The sequence below is a fragment of the Mustela putorius genome, unplaced genomic scaffold (assembly GCF_011764305.1).
Source record: "Mustela putorius furo isolate JIRA1106 unplaced genomic scaffold, ASM1176430v1.1 tig00003834_pilon_pilon_pilon, whole genome shotgun sequence".
NCBI classification, from domain to species: domain Eukaryota; kingdom Metazoa; phylum Chordata; class Mammalia; order Carnivora; family Mustelidae; genus Mustela; species Mustela putorius.
Window position 1 is genome coordinate 94712472 of NW_025421987.1, and position 26318 is coordinate 94738789.

Below are 26318 nucleotides of genomic sequence, written 5' to 3' on the forward strand. Positions count from 1 at the left end.
GAGGGAGGGTCTGCTCAGACAACAAAGGGCAGGCCAGCCCAGGGGGATGGTGAAATTCCAGCTCTAGGCAGCTAGGTTCTGGGTGAGCTCTGGCACTACCGGGAGGAGGATCAGTCAGCAATATGGAACTCTCCGGACCCAGAATCATGGTTCTAGTTTTAACAAACACTTCTAGGTGTCTTTTCCTTTTCTTCATTTCCACTGTAAGGCATACAGTACACACACGAGACAAGAGACTGAGGTATTCCAGCGGCACCCTGAGCTCAGATCCTCCTCCCCACCATGTCCCCACCCCTCCATAGGGAACACCAGGCCAGCTTGGGGGATCATCGCTGCCCTGGTTTTCCTTATAATTTTTGCCACATGGCATGCACCCTTACAGATGACAGTTAACTTTGTGCAGCAGGGCGTGTGTCCACTGGCTCTCTGTGGTTCTGTGTGGTACTCAGCTGGATGAAAAGATTTTCTTTAACCATTCTGCCATCTACGGACAGTTAAGTCATGCCCAGTTTCTGGCCACTGCCCACAATGCTGCAGTGAACATCCCTGAGCATGTCTCCCGGTTCTCAGGTGCCAGGCTTCTCTACAACCCATGCTTCACGATGAAGCGCATGGCATTGCGCTGGAGGCTTTCTTCACAGTGACGAGGTGACCCCAGCTGGGGCTCCCAAGCCGTAAGGCCTTCCCTTCCTCACAAGACACTGATACACTGGTTCTGCTCAGACAGAGGAGGGATCACTTTCTCAGCAGCTCAGCTTTCTATGAGAAAAAGGCTCCAAACTCCCCAAAAAGAAGGAGGCAGCAGCTACAGTTTTGGGGCAGTCCCACCTGCCACACTAGTCACCATATATGCAATAAAGACAAAGGTGTCTCTAAGAGATTTAGTGCAGATTAAGAGATTTAAGACTGTCTACAAATAAATCTCGGTCTGCCATGGGAAGCAGGGCAGGGGAAGGAGATGAGGGGCTAGAGAGGATCCTACTGCCCCCACAGCTGCCACAAACCTACCTGTACACGGGCTGCATCTCTCTTGCTATGCCGATGACGGCGCCTGGCAGGAAGTTGTCAAACTCCTCAAACAATTCCCGGATGTTGGTCTTGTACTTCAGGTCCAGGTCCAGCTGAATTATCCGCAGGATCTCTGGGGGGAAAGAGAAAGAAAACAATAAGACGCAGACACACATCCTGGGAGGCTCAGCCATGGGCAGAAAATGAGGTGGGGGGTGGGCAGAAGCAGGTAACCGATGACTATGGAGGTCCCGGAATGATGCAAAGCTGTCACTGGAAACAGAGGCCCTTCCTGCCCCAGTGACCCACTCTGCATCGGACTTCATGAACTGCCCGCCCCCCACCCCACCTCTTGCACACATGCATTTTTTCTAGAACAAGGAGACCATATGTTCTACCTCGGGCCCACTGTCCTGGTGTAACTTTCAATAGCATGCCGCTCCATTCTCAAAACGAACCAGCCTGGATGCTTGGATGATGGATACCCTACCGAAAGCTCAAAGCTTACAGGTGTTTCTCTATGGGGCACAGGTGGTAAATGACCCATGAGAGAGAGGGCTGGAAACCCGCCCTGACTAGTACTTTCTCAAACCCAACATGTGCCAAGTTCAGAGGCCGACAGCACCGCTGAAAGACCTCGGACACGGTTATATTTTTATTCCACTGTCTGAGAGACAAAGTGAGCTATAATTAGACAAACTGAGTCTTACAATTACCCGGCACGTAAGTGCTATTTGCTTCCGTTGCCTCCAGATGACTCAGGGAGAGGAGGGTAGAGGGAGGCACCGGCTCTGTTCTCTCCTCCTCCTTCCCCCCCACCACCCCACACTCCCCGCCACCAAGCCTGACTCAGCTCCTGTGAGGCAGTGGCATCAGGGGACTGGACCCGGCTTCCCAGGACTGTTCCCCACCAGGAATGACACACAGGTGGCTGGAACCAAGAAGGGAGGAACTTGGTGCATGTCATGGGCAGGGCTGCAGAGGCTCCAAGGAGGGGCTGCTTGGGGTCAAACAATGCAGGAGAGAAAGCGCTCCACACTGAGGAGGGGGCCTGAGGTGGGAATCAGGACTCGCAAGTGCAAGTTCCAGCTTTGCTGCTGCTTACTTCTGGGACCCTGGGAAAATGACTTCCCAAAACCTTAGCTGTCCCATTTGTTCAAGTGGGGGTGATCCAACGGGCCCCCTGAGCCTGTAATGTCGGGAAAATGAGACAACATATGGGAAACGTCTTGTATTCAGGCTGCAGAGCACAGCAGGAATCCAGCGTCTGGAGAGCAGGGAATTCACTGATGCCTGAGGCAGTCAAGGGAGACTTCATGGAGGAGTGAGGCGTGGGCTGGGCCTTGACACCTGGGCAGGGGTGGACAGCTGAGGCTCAGCGACGCCCACCAACACCCACCATCAGACTCTCCCCAGGGCATGACGACGGTCTGAGGACAGGCTGTCCGGGGAGGCCATCTGAAGACAGGGACCCCATCTTTGGCATCTCAGCCTCCACTCAATCATACTGCAGACCTTGGTGGTCAGTAAACACTCAGGAATGTTTGTGGAATTCAATAGGCATTCTCTAAATTCGTTTATGAAGAAATCATAGCTTATGATTCCAGAACAAATGATTCATTTGTTCTTGTTCTCTTTTCCTTTGTGGCACAGAAAAAGAACATTAGTTGACGTCCAACGTGAGTGTTTTGAAAAAATTAAGCTACACTAGGTGAGAACCCAGCAGCCCAGGCCAGAGGAAATTGAGGGGGGTACCAGAGCCAGACTTCTCTGGCCCTGCAGGAAAGGGGTGCAAGAAAATGGGTGGGTGATCAGGAAATGTTAGACTCAGGGGTCCAGAGGTTGGGAAGCCGCTGTGGTGACTTCGCTCTCTCCCAGAAAGCTGCCCTCCACCAGAAGTAGAGAATAGGGACAGGCCATAGGGCAGAGCCTCAGGGCATCTGCTGCTCTCAGAGGCAGTCTTGGGGAACAAAGAGATGGAGGAGTCTGATGGTGATCTTAGAGAAGAACACCGTGTCCCTGGAAAGGATGTCTAGGAATGAGAGTCATAGCCACCAAGAAGTCACGTTGGGGAGGCCTCATAGCACACACGCCCCCTCTAGCCACTTTCCTTTTCTTTCTGCCTGACTCCTGTGCCCCAAGCTCCCACATCCACAGTACACACAGTAGAGTGGAGCACTAATGAGACAGGGACGGGAGGGCACCGTCATCATCCCAAGGAGAGAAAGGACGTCATCACAGGTTCTGTCAATGAAGGGAGACAATGGCGTTTAGCCAGATGATGGGGAGGCCTGGGGAACGTATGGTGGGACTTCTGAGGCACTGACAGGGCTATGGAGAAAGGGGTTCATGTCATCCTCATGGCCCCAGGGGTACTTTCAATGCCACCAATGACAGCCACATGGAGGCATCCTTTCCGTGAGTGGTTCTTAAGCACCCAGCATTGCACAGGCACGAGCTTATTTCTCCTAACCATCCAACAGGTTGAGTTATTCCTATGTTCTGGTGAAGAAACAGGCTTTGAAAAGTTCAAAACGACAGCCCACAGTCCCGCAACAAATGAGTGCTAGGGCTGGGATCTGAACCTCAATCAGTTTCACGGGAGAGCTCAGTGACCCTTTCCAGTGGAGCCCGACTCCCCTCTCACCAGAGAGAAGCTCCTGGGAGGCAGGCCCAGCACCCCTGCTACCCGCACAGGGGCACACAGAAGTGCCAAGGGTGTTGACAGACAAAAAGCAGAGCAAAAAGCTGGCCAGATGTGAAATTTAAGTGAGGTCTTCTATAGGCAAGCATTTTCGCTAAAGCTAAAGAAACTCCCAGTGGCCGAGAGGCCAGTCAGCCAGCTGGTCAGGCCTACTATGTGCTGTGTGTACTCCCTGGGCTTTCAAGGTCATGTACATCCAACCTATTCTCTGAGGAGCAGCCCCAATGCCTCCTTCCCTCCCCCACCTGGACAGGCCCTGGTCAAGGTTGTGGGCACTGACACCTATGTCCTGACCTCACCACCTTGGCCAGACAGAGTGCTCCTTGAGGCCGGGAATGGGCTGGGAGGGCAGAGCCCTGGCCTTGTCTTAAAAGCCCATCTGTAAATCTGAGCACCTTCCCTGCCCTCTAGGACCAGCTGGGAGTGAATCCAGAAAAAGGTCATGTGTAGCCCTAAGCCACAGGAACTTGACATGCTTTTATAGCTTTAGAACTCCTCGTTTGTCGAGTACCTTAGTTTGCTAAAAGGTGCTGATACTTCTATCAACAGAGACCTTCCCAGATGAGGTGACCTGGCTAGGAGCAAACACACTGCTTCCCACCGATGTGAAAGGACTGGCCTGTTCCTACCTTTCCAGCTGAGGCTGGGAGATGCCCCCTTCTATCCTGAGAGCTGACAGCCCTCCATAACCTGCATCGTTGTGCGGGCATCTGTCTAGGCGGTTATTCTTTTATGTAATTATGAAATAAGATGCCAAGTTGTAAATGTCACTGCTAGAAAGAGGAAGATGCTTACCAGGAAGGCTGGAAGTGATTAGGGTGAGATTCTCTTAAAGGGCCTGTTCCTCTGGCCTCTGGTCCCTGCTGTCATCGTCTCTCTGTGGGAATTACATGGCGGAGCTGATAGGCCCTTCTGAGGGTGCAATAAGATTGGTATATGGCAGTGACAGCCACAGTGATGGCCCAGAGAGGATGCTGGTTGGTTGGAGGACAGCTGTAATGACGGCACTTAGGACCACTGAGAATTTATTCCTATTTAAGGAATAAATAGGTGAGAGAATTGACTCCAAAGGGATGAAATGTATAAAGAATGGGGAAGAATATCCCAGAAAAAGGACTAGACATCTTTAAAATTCAAAACAGTGGCCAGCATCCAGGCCTACCATGTCTACCATGTCAGAATCCCATGAGAATGTGATAAAAAAAACAAAGAGGACAGAATAATCTAGGATAATAGGTCTGAAGGAAGAGCCAAGCTACCCATTACACAGATGGGGCAACTGACGACCAAAGAAGAAGTGGGCCTTGTCAAGGGTCACACTGTCGAGCTAAGTGGCAACACTTATGCCAAAACTCAGGTCTCTGTGGCTTATCTAATGCTCTCATGTCGGTCGGTGTTCCCCTTCTACTACCCACTCCCATTATGGACCATAAACTCCTCAAATCAGGGAACATCGTGGCCAGGCTAGTATGGCCCAAAGGGCTGTGCACAAGACTAGCCAGGCCCCCAGTGCAAGGAGCTCATGGAGGGTCTGCCCCTCACACCATGACAACGGAACTTGAGGATGAACAGTAGTAGCTAAAGAAAGATCTCCATCATCCACATACTGGATAGCCAGCTCCCAGAAAATTGCTCTCCATATTCCCACACTACCATCAGGCATGGATCTTAGAGAACAAACAAAACAACAAATCTTTGGGTTTCTTTGGGAACCCACCTTGGACTGCACTACATTCAAAGGGAGGCAGGAGCCAGACTTCACAGTCAAGGGCCACACCATCTCCTGGTGTGAGAACAACCACCACCAGTAGTAAAACACTGTCCCTGCACTTCAGCCTCTGTGCCCCCAGCCTGGCCATCTTCTGTTCTGGCTGGACCCGTTCACTCCCAGGAACAGGGTACTGTGACGTCCAGTCAGCTGGATGAGGGGTCTTCCCACCAGCATCTCAAATCTTCAAATCTTGCCATGTCTGTGTTTAATCTCATAAACGATGAGTGAAGGGTGTCATTTTCTCAGGTAGGAGGAAGCTTGCCCGTGTGTTAGGAAGAGTCCTGCATGGGCACCGTCCTCGGGTGAGCGCCAGCACTTACGCTGGCAGGCCAGGCCCCTCAGGGGGATGGCAGGATGCAGAGGTGCTGCCAGCAGTGTCACCTCTCGGGGCAGCTCTCAGAACATGGCTTCCCCTGTGGGATGGTCGCTTGGTAAGAGATCAGGCAAGCCAAGCCAGGCCACTTCAGGAAGCAGAGGAATTGTTGCCTCCTGGGTACAGAAGAAGGTGGTCCGGGGGTCCTGGCTGAAACCCCCAACCACAGGACTGACAAGTGTCTGACCATAAGATGGGAGCCACGGAGTTATGTCAACCCGACATGAGAAAAGATGCTAAGGATCTAGGTCTGAGACCTATTTCCTGTTGAACTTCAACTCCAGGGGTAAAGTAAAGAAGGTGGTACTGTCTTCGAGAGAGGCCCCATCTGCTCACCTCAGCCTCTCATGCTGCAGCCTGACTAAAAAAATGGTTCACTCCTTCCTAGCAAGTGCAAAAAGGAAAGACGAGACTACAAGGGCTAGCTAAAGAGGCAGCTTTTAGGACCTGGAGACCCCAGATCTGGGCAGCACTGAGGAAGCTCCTAACTGTGCAGAGGTGTTCTCGGAGTTCAGGAGGCCCAGCCTGGCAGGACCCCGGGGGCCATTCACCACAGAAGGCAACATGCATAACCTCAGAACTGGCTGGGAACTTCCCAAGTCAACATTCCCCTGTGGAAAGGCTTGAGACAGCTCATCATCAGCCTCCAATTAAACCAGTCACAAGGCATGTCATCTGACCATGGATGGAATTACAACCCAGAGTGAGTAATTAATGATCGCCAAAAACAAACAAAAGGGGGGAAAGAAGCTTCCTTTTCTCTCTTCTCCTTCTCCTATCCCCAGAAACCATTCCTGGTAGACGCGACTTCACACGCACAAAACAACATACAACAAAAGAGCCCAGGAAATTAGGAAAAGACAGACATGCTTGGGTAAGCCTATCACCCTGGGCAACAAACAGGCCTTCTCTGAGGGGTAGAACAACTGTGCAAGCGCCTCCTTTCCCTCTGTCTGGAAAGAGTGTCAGAGCTTCCCAGAGATAAATACTTACAATGCACCAGAGGGCTTTCGGCTCAGAACACCAGGCCTAGCTTTCCACTAACCAGGAGAGGGTTCAGGGAGAAGGGGACACTGTGACAACCCAGGCTCTGTGAGGTGTCATGAGGCTGAGACTCCGGAAGCAGCTGCTCAGAGAGGAAGCTTGACTTCTCACTGTCTGCCTAGAAATATGGCAGCCATCGGCCACCTACTTCATCAGCCTCTGGGGCTTCTTCATTGCCGTTGGGCAGGACTTCTGGCTGCCAGGGTCCGAAGGGCCACTGAAAGGGGTAGACACCTCCTCTAACAGGAGGAGGCCCACAGCCCAGGAGAAGCTGTGCTGAGGCCTGAGGGACAGACCCAGTCCCAATGCACCAAGCCAACCCCCTTCCCGGACCCCCTGGACTGGCCTCTCCTGCTGCAGGGTCTCAGGCTATCATGGCAGACTCCCCCCCACACACAATGCACTGACCCCAGCTGTGTCCCCAAGGGCGTCTGCACTTGGAATGGGCTGTAGTGGCTCTCTTATCCAACCAAGAACTTGGGTCGCTTTCCAGCTGGGCTTTTCCCGGTGCCCCCAAAGCCCCCTTCCCCACTCCCTTCACCCTGTAAGGCCCAGCTGCAGGACAGCAGGCTAACTAGGGGGGAAGCTGCCACCAAGCAACATGGTGGAACACACCAAGGGTCCGAGGCCTTGGGTCCCCACTCCTGGGGCTCCTCCAGCCTAGTCAGCCGAACGGTCTCTCCCTGGCAACAGAGAGAGGGTGTCTGTGTGCCAAGCCCAGGATGGGGGCTTTCCACTTGCTGGTGCAGCTCAGGAACTTGCACTACATTTTCTGCTGGGTGGGCGTCAGTAGCTCCTGTGTTCGGAGGAGAGACCTGAGGCTCAGAGAGTCTGGGCAGCTTGACGAAGGCAACCCTTGACTCGAGGAAGCACTGGAATTGAGATCACAGACTTCCTCACTGGATAGTGAGTTTGATCCATCACACACGGGTTTTGGAGAAAAGCCTTTAGACATCCCCAAGTCCCTTTTAAAGTCCCCCTACTTTTAAACACAAGAAATGCTGCCACATCAAGGACAAAAACATCAGACATCTCCAGGCCACCCTAGCGTGGTGACTGCGACTTCTGTGGGCAGAGAAGGGGCTCCCACTTCCCACAACCATCCCCCTCAAGACCCTCAATGCAGTGAGCTGGAGAATTCCTGGGGTTCCCTTTCACTGAGCAGAGACCAACAGAGAAACTTCAGGGAAAAAGGGGGTCCCACACCACAGAAGTTGAAAGGAAGTTTTCAGTGATGATAGCCAACCTGTGTAAGATGTGTTATTATATTCATGTAAGCATCCAAATACTCTGAGATGGGCATGATTATTTCTACTTGACAAAGGAGGAAGTGAAGAACCTTGGTAATCGAGATCACATGGCTGGGAAGCAGTGGAACTGGGACTCACATCCAATCTGCCAGGCTCTAAAGCCCAGACCTGCTCTTCACCCCCACACGACCCTACCCTCCGGCCCCCAGATGGCCTTGGACAAGGCCGGCTCGGTTCTGCCGGCGCTGCCCAGCTGTGGAGCCCCCGACTCTCCTGGGGCTCCTCTCCGTTTTCCACGTCAGCAGCCGGCCCCTGCCTCTGAGCGTGGAGGGAAGGGAGGAAATGGAGTTCCTAAGAGTGATTTATACAACCTGTTAGCAGCACTGGTAAAAGGTTTGGGGGCCAAGAGGTTGAAATTAATGACCACAGTCAGTTTTATGTATTAGCTATACAAAAAATTCTTTCTTCCAGCCCTCCTCACTCCCTCTCAAAATTAAGCATGGAAAACTGACTGTGAGCTATGGGCCGGCTCTCACATTTTTTACAACCATCGCCTCCTGTTTTGTGGACAAAACAAAACAAATTATTATGAAAAGACACAGTGTTTGCTCCAGCGCCGGTGTGACATGTGTCCCCTCCCTCACCCCTCGTGCCTTCAGTGACTAGGTATATAAATCACATCCTTTAAGCGAGGACAGAATTTATTTCCAACTTGGCTGAAAAACTTTAGGGACATTTATAATATATGACAACCCATGCAACACCTGGTCCCCATTTTCCTCTCACTGCTATTGCCAGTACGAAATTATAGCTCAGGCACTTTTGTATGAATTTCAGTCTGCAGAGGAAACTGGATTCTAGATCTGGAAAGCAGAATGTCCCCCTTCCTTTCATTTCTATGGCACAGCTGTCCGTGGCCCCCGCTGACCTCGCCACAGCTTAGAGCCCTCTGGGGTCTGCTAGAGATTTTATTTTTTATCTGCAAGAGCTCAAGCCCTGCTTCCTATTTGGGGCCCAATCACATTCTCACTTTGTTCACCAGCCTGAGATGGATGCCTGGTCTCCGCTCTTCACCAGCAGGCTTTTTTTCATAGACCCCTGGGGATGGCAGCTGTAGCAAGCAGTGCTCTTTGGGCAGAATTAACAGGTGTTTTCTGAAAATAGCGATCTGGTTACCATGGGTCTGCCTGAATGGTCACAGATCAACTTTCCAAATGGCTCACCCTGAGGTTGTTTATGGGAATTGTGGGGGCTCCTGTTTCTCATCTCCTCTGTCCTCTTCTACCTCCCCCAGCCACTTTTCCCTCTTTCCCAGCATTCGTGGATTCATTGTAAAATTAGGAAAACTAACCATGCAGCTCCTCATCCCCATGCTTTAGCTCTGGCACACACTCATGCCCCTAGCCCAGCCAGCCTGTTCAGGGCCTGTCCACCACAGCCCAGTCCCGCAGGCCTCCTCAAACGACAATGGCCACAACAGGACTGACTGCTTACATTTTTAGAGTACCCAGCAGTGTTCAAAGTGCATCCCCGACTCACAAAACTCTTTGTTATACTTGAGCTCACTTAAACCTTCCCATAACCCTCAGGGGCAGGTGCATCTGTGTGGGTCGGGTCCAGCTGCTATAACAGAAGATGTCAAGCAACAATGGTCCGAATAACATACGAGGACCAAGTTAAGTTACCCAGGTATTACAGGACTGCTTTGTAAAGCTCTCAGAGGTCCTGGCCCCTTCTACCTTTCCATTTTGTTACCCTGGGTCTGGTTTCCATTCTCAAGGTCACTGCTTGGTGCAAAATACCTATTGGGGCTCCAGTCAGGCTGCTTTCCAGACAACAAGGAGGAAGACAGGGATAGGTACCCACCCTAGCCCCCTGCCATAAAGCAGACCCTTTCGACAACCTTCCTGGAAGTCCCGAATTTAGTTACTTGGCCACACCTAGCTGCCAGGGAAGCTATGAAATTAATGCTTTTACTGGGCATAATGCTGCTCCCAATGAATGGGATTGGCTTACAAAGGAAAAAGGAGAGAACAGACAGAGGGCAGCAACCAGCAGTCCTTCCACTGCCAGCATAATTCCACCCACTCTACAGATGGAGAAATAGAGGTCCAAAGGATTAAGTGCTGCTAAGGTTCCACTGTCAATGATGGCAAACAGGAACCAGGTGCATGTCATCTGACCCATATCCTCATTCACAAACCCCCCTCCTTTGCCTCAGCAGAGCTGTTGGAATGCTCCTGCCGGCACGCCTGTCCACTCACCTTCCAGACCTCCGCTCAGCCCTCACCTGCTCCTTGCTGGCGGACAGGCCCACTGGCCCTGGGCTGCCACCCTCAAGGACTCCAGTCCCCCACCCCGGCCTCATGCTTCCCTTCCAGCCCAGCTCTCCACCCAGTGTCCCAAGGTGTCTCTTAGAATCCACACATGGTCACTCGTAAGGGGAACCACGCCAGAGCTAGCCAGACTGCAGCGAGCTGGGCAGACCCTCCAGGCAAGGTCGTAATCCCCAGACAATCTCTGTCCTGCCGTGGGGTTCTGGGAGCACCAAACCTCCCTCGGGGGTGCCCGTGCAAGGACAGCTGCTGCCTCTGAACTCTGTTTCTGGTGACGGGCCTCTGGCACGGCTGGCACGTTGTTCCATCCTGGAGCTGAAGGCACACTCCATGCATACTGCCTAGCCACGTCCTAGGACAGGACACTGCCCCAGCAGTCCCGGATGACAACGGCCACCCAAACACGGACAGTCTGGCACTTTCTCTCACGTCTCTCTCACGTCACTAATAAAAACTGTATTTTGGCAATTCTTCCTGGTAGGAATGGTGAATCCTTTACTCTTTCCTGGGGCTCAACTTCCTGGGGCCTTTTCACCCCGCAGACTCATCCTTCCCTTAGTGGGGTTCTGCAGCCCACCACTGCCCTCAGAGGCCCAGGTCACCTTCTATACCCTCTCCAGTAGCACAGGGCAGAAGGACCTGCCACCATGACCAGGGCATGCTACTGAGAAGTCTGCACGAGCAGGACGGGTGCAATCAGGCTGAGAACAGCCAATCCTCCCCCAAGGAGAAACAGCAGGTTCTCCCAGGACTGTGGGGCAGCCGAGGGGAGAACGGCCCACCATCACTCCTTGTGCCCAGAAATCCACAGTACAGCAACTTTCACAGAGAAAAACGAGTCTCTCCATATGGGGAACCCAGAAATACCTTTCTGAGATTTATATGTGAAGACCTACCCATTCCCTTCTGTAGCAGGAGAAAAAAAATGGGGTTTTAATCTTTTCGGGAGCAGCACCTGTGGCCCCGTGACAGTTTGCAGACTGACTTGGCCAGTGGTCAAATAGCTCTTCAGGCTTCCTGTCTCCTGAGCCAGGCCTCTTGCCAAAATGTCATGTTATTTTATTGATTCTTACGCTACAATAAAAAAAAAAAAAAAAAAAAAAAAAGCTAACGATCTATCATCGCCTACAAAATGAGGTTCCAAAGGCCAGATCCTGAGCTCGGTATTTTTATGTATTTTACCTCACTTAATCCTTACATGCAGAGTTTACGGTCCTCATTTTATGGGTTCTCCCATTAAGACAGTCTGCGTTTCAAGGCTTTCATCCCTGTTTCCGAAGGTTAAGGGGAACCCCACAGGAGCCCAAGTCTGCTGGGTCGTAAGAATTACCCAAGAACAGGGAGAAGTCACAAGACTCCACTCTTACTTCCATTTAAAATACAACTTCACCTTTCTTTGGAGCAGGGCACTCAAGAAACCCTCTTCTAACTTATTCCTGTTCCAGACTCTACAATAGAAAAGATTCTGTCTTCTGAACTGTACCTAAACACTAATTAATTCATTTCTCTGTTTTAATTAAATTTTAATTTCATTTAATTAACTAGTTTCTATTTTTTAATTAAGTAGAATTTAAGTTATTTGTTTTCATTTTTAATTAAAGACATAAAATATAATACCAAACTGACATAACTATAGATAATAGCAAAAAAGAGAGAGAGAGAGAATTTAGGCTCTAAGATATTTCAGTATGTATTTCCTAGGAAACAAGGCCACTCTCCTAATGGTGGTACTACCACCAGGTCCAGGAAATTAACATGAATATATCACTGCCATTTAATCTATAGCCCCATACAAAATTTTCTAATTGTGCAAAACAAAATTTGTGACTCAAGATGACACAGAGTGATCCAGTCTCCTCCGCCTGAAGTCGTTCTGCAGTCTTTCCTCATCTGCCATGGCCTGGGACAATTTGAGGAGTATAGGCCAATGGCTTTGTAAAATCTCCATTGAGGCACATTTGTCTAATGTTTCCTCACAATGAGATTCAGGTTGTGCATCTTTGTCAAGAACAACACAGAAGTGCTAATATGTTCTTTCTCAATCCTGTCAGGACACACAATATGTCAATCTGTCCCATTATTGATGATGTTAATTTTGATCATTGTGAAGCTACCACTTGTTCTGTAGAACAACAGCATCATGGAGGGAAACATTTCAAGACTATGAAGATGTCCTCTTCCTGAACAAGTTTGACTCTTCTCATCTGAATAAAGGATTACTATAATGGTTATCACCAAACAGGGACTTTCCAATGCCTTCATTCTCTGTTTATGAACTGGCATTCCACTGCAAAGAAGAAGTTTCTAGGGTACCTGGGTGGCTCAGTTGGTTAAGCAACTGCCTTCGGCTCAGGTCATGATCCTGGAGTCCCAGGACCAAGCCCTGCCTAGGGCTCCCTACTCAGTGAGGAGTCTGCTTCTCCCTCTGACCTCTCCCGTCTTATGCTCTCTTTCACTCTCTCTCTCTCTCTCATTCTCTCACTTGCTCTCAAATAAATAGAATGTTTAAAAAAAAGAAAAAAAAAAAAACCTTTCGGGCATCCCCACTTACAGCAGGTCATGCCAACCTTTCATGACTGGAAGGTTCTGGTCCTACCCGCCACAGGGGTCCTAAACAAGGAGGGAGCATCAGGATTGCTGTGATTGGGACTTTTGGTCCATCCTCCTCCAAGCACCTAATGGCTAGGGGGCTGTGGAACAATGACCCTCTTGAAAAACTTCTAGCAACACCAGGCTAGAGCGCCCTGGTGCATTCTCACAAAAATAAATAATTGAAGAGAAAAACAAGTATCACAGACAGTTTCAGAAAGCAACACCACCCACCCTGGCTTTCCTCCGTTTTGTAAAACAGGAATACATGGGCTCTACCTTACTTAATGAAATGTGACTTAGGGAACTTTAGGCAAGTGTGCATGGGTGGGGCCCTGGCTCACAGGTCTGATTTTGCTCCTACATCCAGCCTTGAGCAAGCCACCTCCCATCTGAGCATCGGTTCTCCCAGACTGTAAACACAGGAGGCTTAGAACAGATGCCCTCCAAGACCCTTCCTGCCCCTGCCACCAATGATTCTGAATGGAGGTGGCCCTTTTCCCTCACTTATAACCCAGCAACTTGTTCTCAGAAGAGCACAAGATACATAGATCAGGCACGAAGATAGACCTTGCTGTGTTGACCTCAGCTGTGTCAAGCAAAGCAAGCCCCCACTGTGTGCCAAGTATCAGGACAGTCTGAGAGAGGTTTGGAAATGCAGGACCTTGTTCCTAGCCTCAAAAATTGCAAATACAGTAGCATTTTCATGATACATTCTCTGCAGCTGCCACAGCCACTGCTGTTTCCAACATTCCTCATGATCATTTTCCATGGTGGTAAATAGTACATATGAAACTCACACTGATTTAGTACCTACTATGTGCCCCACACTAGAATACTTTCAAATCTCCCAGTTTCCATTTAACGTATGTGAGAACGACGGTTTATAGTGGCCAAAGAACCCACCCAAGGTCATATAGCTCATGAGTGCTGGAGCAGGAATGCACACAGCAAGTATAAGTGGTTCTAGAGTCTGAGTCCCTTTAAACAGGTTTACTTCAAAGTCTGCCCATACCTGTGTCAGTTTATCTGTTGCTGATAACAAACTACCCCAAAAGTCAGCGTCTTCAGTGTATGCTTATCTCTGTGGTTTTATGGGTCAACTATGCTTACTGGGTGATTCTCCCAGGTGTCTCTCTTGTGCGGATGGTAAAAACAGCAGCAGAGGCTGCCATGGGCCAAAAGCATGGGCCAGACTGGACGTTCTCTATTACTCACACAGCTAGCAGTTGCCACTGGCTGTTGGCAAAGAGCACTCGCCGGGCTGTCCACTGGAGCACTTTCACAGGGGCACTCCCCGGGGGTTTGGCTTTGCCCAGCATGGCAGCTGGATTCCAGGAGGGAGCGTGCCAAGAACAGGTGTTTCAAGAGACCCAGCGGAGAGTATGCAACTCCTGGTGACAGCTTTGGAAGTCCTGCTGCGTCACTTCCACAATATCTTATTTGTCTAAAATGAGTCACAGGGCCAGCCCACGTTCCAGCAGGGGGACCACATGAAGCTGTGAGCACTGGGAGCCACGGCTGGTGAGGAGGTCATCTTGGCACCCAGCTACACAGACTACGCCCCACAGTGGTGTTACAGATTATCAACATTTCTGCTTTATGGTTGTCTACATTTCTACCATCTGTGTGTATTCTTTCATAATCCCTGAAGCAAATTACTATTTTGAAACATAATGTTATAATACATATGATTATCACTATGTCCAATATATATATTTTCAGGTACTTAATGTATGTATATATACATATGAGACAGGAAGAAAATGTGCATTTTAAAAAAAATACTTCTCATCTTCTCAAAATGAACATGTATTGCTTTTAAATTAAAAACATTTTTACACTTGATCTTAGTCAAAAGGCCAAGAAGTGATTAACTACCTCATAGAAAATATCCACTTTCTGGCAACATATATCAGATTTAAGACATCTGCCATGACCTCAAGATTCTTTTAGGATTCCTTCTCAAGTTATCCATTTTTATAATCTTTTTCCTAGGATGAAGTCCGTCTAGAGATTTCTGCCTTCCTCCTATACTTCACCACAAGGTAGCTTTCTGGATTTCCAAAGGGATTTTGTTTTTTGTTTTTTGTTTTTTAAGAAAAGGTAAACAACAACCTGGGAGTACTTTTATCTGATTTTTTTTCCCTGTCATTTATGTAAGTATATTTGTGCTGTATTTTCCACATCTCCTCTTGCCAACTACAGCTTGGAAATCCAAGGCCAATGGCAGGTACTCTGGATATCTTAGCAGCTTAGAAAATCCCTCAAGTCTATGGTAAGTAAGTCTTTCTTTCAGAGGTCAATTTGCATTCTCAGAGCTCCAGGCCTGGAGGAATCCAAAAAAGAGTGAGCAGCTGTGAAGATACACAAGGACAGTCAATCACAACCTGGAAAGTTCGGTCAACCCTCTGCAGTGAGGGGGGTTAGCCTGAGGCAGAGTGAGCCCCTCTGGTCAGGTAAATGGCTGTGAAAACATCCCCATGGAAAATGGGGGCTGCAGGTAATAGAGTTGCCGCTGTCCCCAAACAGAGAGCCTCCCTCTGAGTCATGGCACCAAAGGACAGTGGTGAACCTGGAGTGGACACGTCTGGCATTGAGTTTGAGAAAGCAGGGAATGGGGACACGAGGTGTCAGGAGTGGGACTGAGTTCTCCTGGCAGGTGGGCTGAGCCCCGCCCTGCCTTGGGGTCCCACTACCGAGCCCACCAGCAGAAGCAGCTCTGGGAGTCTAAGAGGCTGATTCGTTGAATCATTCGGCACTATTTTTACCCAGTCACTTTCCAACCATAAACCCACATTTCAAATTTCATTGTTTGGGGTGGATTAAGAAATTCGACTTGGTCTTTCGTGTGGTTTAATTTCCTGCATGCCTGCATGAAGGAAAAACTTGAGAATTCCGATGGAAACATGACATTTGAACCTTTTCTTGGCAGGAGAGCGTCCAGATTTTTGGTGTCTCGACTGTTGTCCAAACCTACAACGGATTCAGCAAGGACGCCTGGACCTGCCCTGTTCTCTCTCTACCGAGGCAGACAGAGTTTCCCCCGTGGCAGTGTTTATGGCCTGGCTATTGGCAGACTAGGTTGGGGCAGATTTGTTATGAATCTTCCAGTCCATTATTGAGAGCTGACGCTGCCTCTGTTCAATTCGTGTAACAGTCAGTTGTGACATGCTCAGTCATCAATGAGCCACACCCAGGTGCGGAGTTTGGTGACTGTCAGTGACAGCAGAGTCAAACAAGCTTGAAAACAAGTCCCAAATGATTTCGGTTACAAAGCCGCGCATAACTCTGTGGTCACAGGAACAGCAAACACACACCAAAAAGAGAAGGAATGTTCCTTTTCTGTGGAAACCAGGATGAGTCCTGTTTTCTTTTCAAAACACATTCGCCTCCCCTCTTAAGTACAATGATGATGCCTGGTTAACTTTAATTCCTTTGATATAAACAGGCTCTAAAATTTCAAGGTCTTCCTGATGGTCCCAAACACTTCTAGGTCAGGCAGAGCTATGATTTGCTGTTCAAGGATGCAGCCCCCTTTTCAAAAGCAAAATCCAGAACTGCACCAAATTTTCCTTCTGTATCTCATGAGAGGCTTGACATGCTATAGAAAAAACAAAAAGTCAGTGTGGCTAGAAGTACACCGCTGGGGAGCAGACATGCCCCCCAGAGGCTGAGAGCACGAGCACACCCTGCTTTCCCTCTTGGTCCAGGGGCAGCACCAAGCCAGGCCCTCAGCATTCAGCCCACCAAACCCATACAAACCAGCAACGCATGGCAGTTCTGAGACTCGGGCCACTGTTCCTGTTTGTGATGGACAACTCTGCACTGTTTTGATTATCCAACAAGTATTTACTAGACCCCCGCTCTGTGCCTGGCGTTCCAGCCACTGCAGCTGGAGCAGGGAAGCCAGCCCAGGGCCCTGCTTTCATGTCCCTTCTGGTCTAGATAGGACAGCACATGGCAGTAAATGCTGTGGGGAGATGCTGAGGAAGGGGATGCAACATGCTTCGGTGAGGGCAAATGAAGATGGGACAAGAGAGAAGTGAAGCCTGAACAATGGGGAAGGAGAAAAGCCAAGATCTGGGGAAAAGAGAGCCAAGGGAGCCTACTGGTGAACATGCAAGAGGGGGCGGGTGTGAAAGTTGTGGCCAGAGCATGCAGTAGGCAGGCACGAGACCCACAGGAGACTCAAGCACAGTAGGAGGGTGGCCTGACCGGGGAACCTTCCCCCCACCGCAGAGCTGGCACTTCAATGTGCCTCTGTCCCCAGCCAGGGGTCCTGGCCTCAGATGGCACGTGCCCCTAGGGCACCCCGGCTCTTGGGGCTGGGCTCTCTGCAGTGAGGGTGCTCAACTTGAGAACTGTAACAGAGCTTCCCCATCTAGGGAACTGCTTCTGTCACCTAGTTTCTAGGAGGCTGGGGTATACGGACAGGTTCTGTTCCTGGCCTCAGCTCTCCTTTGTGCAATCACCAAAACAGTTCCTTTTCTCTCACTGACTACACCAGAAAAGCCCGGGGGGTGGGGGGTGGTCCCCTCTTCTACCCTCCTCCCATATATAAGTACACAGGAGGACTTACGTTAAAGGGTCGTCAAAAGCAGGGAGACCAGACAAGTGGCCATACAAGCACTCCACGTGGCCAGGCAGCCACCTGTAATGAAGGCCAGTGTGGGGCGGCTGTGGGGGTGAAGTTCAATCCTCATTCAGTTATTAGTTGAATAAACATATGCTATCTGACTGATTAGGCAAAGCCAAACAGGGTGTCCACCCTGGACCTGCTCACAGACTAGTGATAGAGATGAAGTAACAGCACCAACCAGCACCCAAGGACACCCATGCTCAGGGTCCAGAGTGCTGGGGGACAATTCTGGGGTGCCCCGAGCAGGCACGCTGGAGAAGACTTGGCATGTACTTGGGCCTTGTCCTAGCCAGCTCAGGCTGCCCTAACAAAATACCAAACCCTGGGTGGCTTCGCTCATGGTCCAAGAGGCCGGAAGTCCACAGCCCCGGTGCTGACAAGTCCACTTCCACTGAGGGGTCTTTTCCTGCCTTGTACACTGCCACCTTCCCCCTGCGTTGTCACCAGCCTTTCCTCTGTGCTCGCTCAGACAGAGTCACGCTCTGGCCACTTTGCCCGCTTCAACAGAATACCAATCCTATCTGATGGGGTCCTACCCTTATGACCTCATGTAACCCTAATATCCTCCCAGAGGCCCATCTCCCAATACCATCTCATTGGGAACTGGGCTTCCACATCTGAATTTGGAAGCATGCAACTCAGTCCACAATAGGCTTTGAAACACTGTTAGGCACCAGAGGCTTCTCTGTGGGAAACAGAATTACAGGTGAGCCTGGCATCAGCAAAGGCAGGGCCACGTGGGCTTGGAGGCCCTGCTGGAAGAGCAGAAAGCCAGCCAGTCCGGCTTGGGTGAGGAGTTGTAAGAAGCACGGGGGAGGTGAGACTGCTGGAAAGGAGGTCTGGGAGCAAGGGATAGCAGGGAGCCAGGGGCCTGCCAAGGAGAGGAAAAGACAGGCTCTGGCCTATGTATTGCAAAACCCTCCCAAGCTATGTGAAGGACCAGACAGAGGAGGGGGACAGTTAATGGGCAACTGCAATCATCATGACAAGAGAGGGAGAGGCTCTGAATTAAAGCCATGGTTCAGGGGCGCCTGGGTGGCTCAGTGGGTTAAGCTGCTGCCTTCGGCTCAGGTCATGATCTCAGGGTCCTGGGATCGAGTCCCGCATCGGGCTCTCTGCTCAGCGGGGAGCCTGCTTCCCTCTCTCTCTCTCTCTGCCTGCGTCTCCATCTGCTTGTGGTATCTCTCTGTCAAATAAATAAATAAAATCTTTAAAAAAATAAAATAAAATAAAATAAAGCCATGGTTCAGACTGGTGAGAGGCTGCAGACAGAGGAGCTCAAGCTCTTCTGGGACTGGTTGACTGGAGCCCCGACTTGGGTCGGGAGGATAGGAAACAAAGCTGAGGTCCCCTTGCCCGGGACTGCTTGGCCCATGTCCCTCTCTGGGCACCAAGAAAACCCCACACTCCCCACCCCATGCCCAAGTCCAGGAACACAAACACTCCCATGTTCTCCCACCGCCCAGGGAGGAGGCCCTGGCCCTGAGCAGCCGTGGCCCTGTCCTGCTAGGAGCGGGGCCACAAAGGGCAAGGGCCTCGAAGAGAGGGTTACAGATATAAGTGGGGGGCTCTCTCCAGTGGCAACCCATCTGATCAGCTTCCCTGAGAGCTACTTTGCTTCCCCTCTTGCCCCCCGGGACAGAGAAACCGAACAAAGAATGGAACCAATGCTTACCAAGCACCCACTGCCCACCCCCCACGCCCCCAACAGGGCCCTGAAAGAGGGCAACTCTTGGATGGGAAAGCAGGAGGAGCTTCCAGATGTTCTGGAACTGGACACATGCCAGTGACCCAACAGGCAGCATTCCTGATCCCTCATCAGTGGTTCTGGTGAGGCCAAGAAACCAGTGTGGCTCACAGGGTCCCTGTCACAGTGGTCGGCCTCCCTGTGGCCCTTGGGTCCATGTCCTCATCTGCAGAACAAGGGGTTAGGCCTGGGGGTCCCTCAGTCCCCTTCCAGTCCTAGCCCTACCACCACCAACTCAGTACCTATACCTGGGAGAGCTGACCTTGGCAGTGCCTGATGACAAATGATGTGGAATTTTCTGAGACTTGGCCGAAAGAAAAAAAAAACACTTCCCAAGGCACACTCAATATATGCCTAAGAAACTGGCATGACACTATATTTTTATTAACTGAATCCTATTTTCTCAGTGATTAAAAGCATCATTTCAAAGCTCTTTCATTTTCCTTTCTAATTTTCAAACAGCAGTGAACTTCCCAATTCCCCAAAGTTCCTTCCTCCCACCATCACCATCGCACCAGGCAAGCAGCTTGGGGTAAAAAAAAATGGCACCCAGGGAATCGTATTTAAAGGAATCTCTATGGAGGAAGTGAGCTTCCCTTTACAAAGCAGGCACTGCTCTGCTCCCTACCAAGCACCTGCTTCTGCCAGAGAGTCCCTCCAGGTACCTGTCAGAGACCACCAGCCCCTTTCCTTGCAGAACAGCCACCAGCAGTCACTCAGGGGATGCCCCCCACAGGGGATGAGGGCCCAGCAGCCGTGTCAGCAGGAATACTACCAGGTACAGCCTTTGGCTCCCTCACTTTGCAGGGGGTACAGTCACGAGCCAGGGGCTGGTTGGGAAGCCCATGGCACAAAAAGGACACGAGGCCGTGAGCCACTTCTCTGGTGATTGCCTTGTCTTAATGAAGCCTACAAGTCACTCTATGTCAGTGTCCTATAAACAAAGTCTCACAGTAGCCAGGAAACGCAGCCTCACCATCGCATGTCAAGAAAACCCCACACTCCCCACCCCATGCCGTCTTGAGTCGCCAGACTCTCAAAAGATACACCTTTGGGGGCGCCTCGGTGGCTCAGTTGGCTGAGGGTCTGACTCTTGAGTTCGGCTCAGGTTATGGTCTCAGGGTCACAGATCGAGCTCTGTGTGAGCTCTTGAGCCCTGCTCAGCAACGAGTCTACTTGAGATTCTCTCTCTCCCTCTCCTTCTGCCCATCTCCCCCAACACTCTCTCTCTCTAAAATAAATATATCTTTAAAAAAAAGATGTATCTTTCACTTCCCTCCCCAGGGCTCAAGGAGAGGGGTCCAGGATCAGGACCCTACAGACCAAGTCCAAGGATTTGCTTATACTCTCTTGCTCTAGGTACCATTATTTTTCTTCTTAGGACTTGTCACAATTCATAATTACATATTTATTTATTTACTTATGGTCAGCCTCACCCATGAGACTGCAGGCTCCACGAAGGCTTATACTGTCAGCACCCAGGACCGTGCTTGGCACATCTCACAACTACTGCTTTTTTTAAAGGAGGAAGTACAAGACTCCCCCAGAACCAGAGTCACTGTGAGATATCTACTAAGGAGCAGAGTGTCTCATGGGGGCGACTAGAAAAACAGGCCCAAAGAGGCAAACAGAAAACTCTTGTTGGAGAGAGGGGGATCAGGCGAGGACACCCAGGAGGTGATCCTCAACCTAGGTCCTTAGAGGACAAGTGGCAGGACCTTACAAGTAAAAAGAGGGCCCACAGGTCAACAGAGAACAGGGCTGTGGCAACTTACCAACCACACTGTCAGTGTTTTAGGTTTTTATGACCCAAGTAGCGATGCAGTCTGCATGGACTGAGCACCAGCCCTGGAGACAGGAAGAGAGACTGGAGCCATCAAGAGACATGTGTGAGAACAGGTGAAACCACCTGACAATCCCAGTGGGAATGAGGGAGGGAGGGAAGTCTAAGACAAGTTCTTTGCTTCTGGCTCAAGCAACCTATGATCTGCCAAGATAAGGAAAAGGCAAACTTAGGAGAAGATGACAATCAAGTCTGTGATGCGAGTTGACTCTGACGTACCTGTGGGACATTCAGATGGAGACCTCTGGGACCAGTCCTAATGGAAACTTTCTAAAAGTGGGTGTCAGGCAGATTCAGAGGTAAGGACACTGCTAGTAGCACTCCCGCACCCTGTCCTCCTGGCTCCTTGCAGTCACAGGGCCGTCTAACCAGCTCCTGGGTTATGGACAAGGACCAGGAGTGATGGGGGTAACGTCTAGACTAGAACAGTGAGAGGCCACTGTACAGCCCCGCCCCTCTTCCCCTATGAGCTGTGAGTTCCAGGTGGTGAGGCTGCAGGATGGAAAAGCCTGAACCCCCGTGTTATCATTTGAAAGGAAGCTGTCCTCCAGGGCCAGAGAGCAATTTGTTTGGAGGAGAGAAAAAAGGTATGAAAGCACTGACATTTCAGGCATGTTTGTTACCGCAGCCCAGTCTAACGCAGCCTTACTCGTGCAGATGATGTCAGCACATAGTAGCTCCGTCAAGGCACAGATAAGGTGGGCCTGCAGAATCTTTTATCTGCCCACCCCCATACCTAAAAGATAGGACATGATTTTAACAACGGGATCACACTCCAGTAATGTTCTGTAAGGATGAAGAACACTCTTGCCCCACCCTGGGGTACATATCACAACCTCAGCAAGAGGAGGGCTACTCAGATCCTCCCCAGGTCATTCTGATATCTTCAGGCTCCTACTCCACTTGCTCGATCTACAAGTAACTGGGATGAAATGCAGAGAAGCAGGTCTTGAAGACAAATCTGGGTTCTGTCACTCAATCCCAAACGAAGCAATCCACACTCATGAACCATCAGTGTGTACCACCTCTGATACTCTGGGATTATTCAATTAGTTTATCATGTCTATCAAGCTCCCTCTGCTTCTCCATTCCCCCCATTTGGACATATCCCGAAGTCAGAGAGACTGGGGAAGTCGAGGAGGGCACGACATCAGTCTGTATCATACCACAGCCTGCATACACAGACACCCTTATGCTCACCTAGTGACTCCGAACAGGAAAAAGACAGAAGTTTGCCACTGGAGTTGACAATGTGAATAAGTCATCAAAAAGACTGTCACTGTTCCCATGGCAACACTCCTTACCTCACAGAACACATGCCCACAGTGTCTGCAGAAAATGTGATGTTGGACGAAGGACACAGCCACTCAGAACCAATGGAAAGGAACACCCAAAACCCCTGCCCGGGAACTGATTCCCTAGGCCCGCAGACACAGCAGACGTCCGCTCTGCGGCATGTCTGGGGCCACCTGCCACTCCTCTCTCGGGACACTCACATCAGCACATCCAGCTCTGGGCTCCCCTTGTGAAAGCTCTGCCGCTTCCTCAGGCTTCAGGGGTGGGGGCGGGGGTGTCTTCCTGTGGAACTCCTCATCTTCAGACACATTCCTGGTGATCCATGTAGACTGGCTCCCTCCCTTACACTATTTATTACATAATTCTAGCACATGCATATGGAGTCCCATTAGCTGTTTCTGCATCTGTGACGCTCACCAGGCAGCCTTGCCCCCCTTTTATTCCTGAGAACCGGATCCAAAGAAAGGTCTTAGCTGCAAGGTGAGCTCGAATGAATGAATGAATGTAGGACTCTTGATTCAGACTTGTTCTGTTAACTGTGTCCACTGAGGATGTGTTAGAAGATACAGAGACTCAGCTACCCGCTTGCTGCGGTCATGCCGGCAGGAAGTCCAAGTGAGCGAACCCCGGCCTATACAAAACCCTCACCCCAACCCCACACCCAGCCACCACAGGAACCCCAGGCCAGTCTCCCTTTCCTACTCTTGCTGCTCATTTCCAGACCAGTTTAGGAAGCTGCCCTGCTCACCCCAAGAAGTCTCATTATGTGGTCTAATACCACATGGTAGGCGCTGGGAGGGAGCAGACAGGAATTTGCTAGAACCGCAAGCACTGCATCTCCAGCCAGATGCAGCCATCAACCACGAATGGATGTGTGGTTACATCAACAGAGGTATAGTGCTTCACATGCAGAGGTGAGACTATCACCTTACTCTACCCTCCAGTGTGTACCTGTCCCTCTCACAAGTCCGCCTCTGAGTACTCTCCTATTCAAATCTGAGCCCCACACTTGAAGAGGAGCAGAGACCAACAGTAGCATGCCAAAAAGCAGGCATAGGGATTGTGGGTCATCTGAAAGCATTCTCTGTGGGGAACGCATGAGGAAACTGGGGCTGTTTCCCCTGATTGAAAGCTGCCTTTGAATTCCTGAAAGAAAGGAACTAGGCTTCTTCACTGAGGCTAAGCTAGTACAAGCGTCAACAGATAAAAGCAGGTTCTGGACAATGTAAGAAAGAAGTTGCTGAAACCCAAACATGTCCAAGATGAAAGAATCTGCTTCTGGCAGCAGTGGCTCCCTGGCAGAGGGAATCCAAGTGGTATGCACCACACCGTCTCACTCCCCGGGGATGCCACAGAGGAGAATCGAGAATGGATAGAGGGACCATGCCTTCAAGCTTTTTCCAACTCTGCAATTCTCTGACCCAATTGAACAACTCCCTTATCGCCACTAAAAACTGCGATGTTCCATAGTCTGACCAGAAAAGGATATGGAAGGTTCAAGGACGGGTTTGCAGTCACGTCCTATTTAAGCTGAACCTGAATCCCAGCCAAAAAATCAGGGAGCTGGAGAGATCTGTGTGTGTGCACATGTGCACGGGCACGTGTGAAGAGCTGGGGGCGTGTGGGGGGCAGTGATGAGACAGAAACCCCAGAAGGGGCACTGCTAGGTTCCACATTCATAATCAATCCCAAGAAACAGAAACAAACTAGTCGGACTCATCCAGAGGGAAGCAGTTGTATGGGGGATTCAATTTCCTCCTTCCTGCGAGGGAAACATTTAAAGGTGATTTCCCAAATTTCACTGAGAGTAGTAAAGATCTGGCACAAAGCTACCACTGGTAGCCTGCGTGGGTAGGAAGCCTTGTGTCTGTACTTCCATGCTGTGTCACTGGTCTGTGCTCCTCTGCGAACATCCCTCCTGCCCACGTTGTACCTCAACTCCAGCTCTCTCCTGTCTGTCTGCCTCACCCACGGACCAGGACTCCATGCTGCAGACAGAGCAGGACTGGGTGAGGTGGAGTGACAGAGCCACTGGTGAAGGACAGGAATCCCAGAGCTCCATCGCAGAGCAACAGGGGCTCCGGAGCTTCCCGGAAGGGCGCTCTTGACCTCCGAAGGGGCAGGGCAGGAGGAGCAGAAGAAAAGGTGCAGATAGGACAGGTGGCCACGCAGCACCTAGGAGGCATTGGCCTTGAAGGTCACGCATTCATTTCTTTCCTTTTTTTTTTTTTTTTTTTTTTTTTTTTTTTTAGCTTTTATTTATTCATTTGAGAGAGAGAGACAGAGAGAGCACAAGCAGGGGGAGAGGGAAAGGCAGAAGTGGACTCCCCACAGAGCTGGGAGCCCAATGTGGGACTCGATCCCAGGACCCTCAGATCATGACGTAGGTCGAAGGCAGATGCTTAACCAACTGAGCCACCCAGGTGACCCAGACCATACATTCATTTCTAAGTCCAGATCCCCAGATCCGTAATTGAAGCCAGGGGGTGGGAGTGGCCCAGAAAGTCCCTCAGTAACCGTAGAGGACTCTTCCACCCCAAAGACCTGGCTGGTCAGGGCCAAGAAGGACAGAGTCTCAAAGTCTGCATATGATTTATCCCTCTGGGCTGCCTGATCCCCAAGACTGATTTCCTTTGGCTGCAGCCTCCCCTGATTCCCAAGCTGTTTCCGGCTGCTTTTCTCATCTCATTATGCCCTTTTGAACAGTTTCCTTTTCCTTTTTCTTTCTAGGGGAGGCTGCTCCTCTTCCTGGCTCTGCAGCACTTGGAAATAAGCAAACAAACAGATGAGAGCCAGCCTCTGGGACCAGCCTCCTCAGCCCCTCCTGGCCCCAGTGCACGACGTGGCCCCATCTGGCCAAGGGGAACCAGGCAGCAGCGGTGACCAGCGGTGGGAGCAGCCAGCGCCATGGCCAAGGTGTTTGGACCCACATGCCCACAGCGCCACACACACGGCGGACAGACTGGAAAGCATCCACGGCCCCCTCAGCCTACACACAGCTGCTCGCCAGGGGCAACAGCAGAACAGAACAGCATTTCTCTTTAGGAGCAACTACAACCACCCAGGACTTTGGTCATAAGAGGGTTCCAAACATGAGATGGTAGAAGAAACTTAGCCATTTAAAAAAAAAAAAAAAAGTGACATGGTTCAGCCCTGCTTGGCTAAGGAGAGCTGACCACAAACCAACATATAAAATGCTCCACTGATTCCAAAGAATTCAGTTTGGACAAAAAGACAAGCAGGTGGAGAGCACAGCAGGGAGTGGAAGACATTGGTAAGCTGGGGGAGAGGCCTCCCCAGCGGGCCACAGGCAGTGAACAGAGCCCAGCGATGGGCCAGGAGATTAGAACTTGGAGCCCATTTTCCTCCATGGAAAGAGAAATCAAGGCATTAGCGTAATTCAGAAGGCAATGCTTGAAAGAGCGTGGCTTCCTCATCTCCGATGGCTACAGAAGGGTCTGTGCTCGCCCTCCTGCACTGGCCAAGCGCTGAAGTGCTCCTTCTGCAGCTCGGTACATGGCTGCTGGGTCTTTTGCTGAGGTCCGTGCTTTCATTCGCTATCTATTCAGCCATCGTCCTATGTCTCCACTTGTTTTTATTTTTTTAACTTTGTGTCATCTTACTGGAACACCTCACATTCTTTGAGGAATAAGGGATTGAGTAGAAAAATAGTTACAAATATCAACGAGACTAGTACAAGAGCACTGTTGGCTTA

The 26318-nt window shown here is 50.5% G+C and overlaps 1 protein-coding gene across 2 annotated transcripts in view; it reads right to left on the reverse strand.

Annotated features, from left to right (window-relative positions):
• The window catches only part of XXYLT1 (xyloside xylosyltransferase 1), a 155371-nt gene that overhangs the window by 65068 nt on the left and 63985 nt on the right, over positions 1–26318 (reverse strand). For both annotated transcript variants that reach the window (XM_004745296.3, XM_013052620.2), the window contains exon 3: positions 1009–1141. In XM_004745296.3, the coding sequence (XP_004745353.1) occupies positions 1009–1141 (133 nt within the window). The remainder of the gene's footprint in view (positions 1–1008; positions 1142–26318) is intronic.